At 42.0% G+C, this 1,211-nt stretch overlaps 1 protein-coding gene across 1 annotated transcript; it reads right to left on the reverse strand.

Annotated features, from left to right (window-relative positions):
- Window positions 1-400: 400 nt before the first annotated feature.
- On the reverse strand, window positions 401-885 carry LOC116581666 (60S ribosomal protein L23a-like). The gene has a single exon (XM_032328859.1). The coding sequence runs from the start codon at window positions 869-871 to the stop codon at window positions 401-403; it is 471 nt and encodes a 156-aa protein (XP_032184750.1). The 5' UTR covers window positions 872-885.
- Window positions 886-1,211: the final 326 nt, after the last annotated feature.

Consider the following 1,211-nt stretch of genomic DNA (forward strand, 5'->3'; position numbering starts at 1 on the left):
AGAGAGGCAGGCAGAGAGAGAGGAAGGGAAGCAGGCCCCCCGCTGAGCAGAGAGCCCGAGGCGGGACTGGATCCCAGGACCCTGAGATCATGACCTAAGCCTAAGGCAGCGGCTTAACCCACTGAGCCACCCAGGCACCCAGGGGTTTTCTATATATAAAATTGCGTCCACTGTAAATAGAGACCATTTTACTTTTTCCTTTCCAATTATAATGCCCTTTATTCCTTTTTTCTTTTCTGATTGCTCTGGCAAGGACTTTCAGAACTATTTTGAATGGTGCTAGTAGGCACTCTTGTCTTCTCCCTGATCTCAGAGGAAAAACTTTCAACTTTTCACCACTGTGAATTTTTTTTTTTTATCATGAAAAAACTGTATTTAGATTTAGCCAGCTGGACTCAGTTTAGATGATCCCAATTTTGTTGGCAACATCCAAAGCATCATAGTCAGGGGCCAGCCGAACATATGCCTTCTTCTCTCCATCAGGCCTGATTAAGGTGTTGACCTTGGCTACATCAATGTCATAGAGCTTCTTCACAGCCTGTTTGATCTGGTGCTTGTTGGCCTTGACATCCACAATGAACACAAGTGTGTTGTTGTCTTCTATTTTCTTCATGGCTGACTCAGTAGTCAGGGGGAACTTGATGATGGCATAGTGGTCAAGCTTGTTTCTCCTGGGGGCGCTCTTTCGAGGGTATTTGGGTTGCCTTCGGAGACGCAGAGTCTTGGGTCGTCCGAACGTAGGTGATGTGCGGATCTTCTTTTTTTTGTGACTGTGGACGCCTTTCAGCACCGCTTTCTTGGCTTTGAAAGCCTTTGCTTTGGCTTCGGCTTTGGGAGGGGCAGGGGCTTCCTTCTTAGCTTTCGGCGCCATCTTCGTAAAAGGGATCTTCACCACTGTGAATTTTATCAAACATGTAGATTTATCAAATATGACCTTTATTATGTTAAGGTAAACTACTTCTGTATCTAATAATTTGTTGAGAATTTTTATCAGGAATGGAATTTTTATTGAATAAATTGGACTCGTAACTGTGTAAGTTAAACTGTATAAGTTAAAGGTGTACAGCATGTTACTTTGATACATTTATATATTGTAATATGAGGGCTGTTGTAGCAATTGCTACATAATAATAGTACCTTACTGTCTATAGTCATTTGACTGCATTTGAACTCTATGGCTTGTTTACTACTCATTATTTATTTATCCTCTT

Source organism: Mustela erminea, chromosome 21 (genome assembly GCF_009829155.1).
Source record: "Mustela erminea isolate mMusErm1 chromosome 21, mMusErm1.Pri, whole genome shotgun sequence".
Taxonomy (NCBI): domain Eukaryota; kingdom Metazoa; phylum Chordata; class Mammalia; order Carnivora; family Mustelidae; genus Mustela; species Mustela erminea.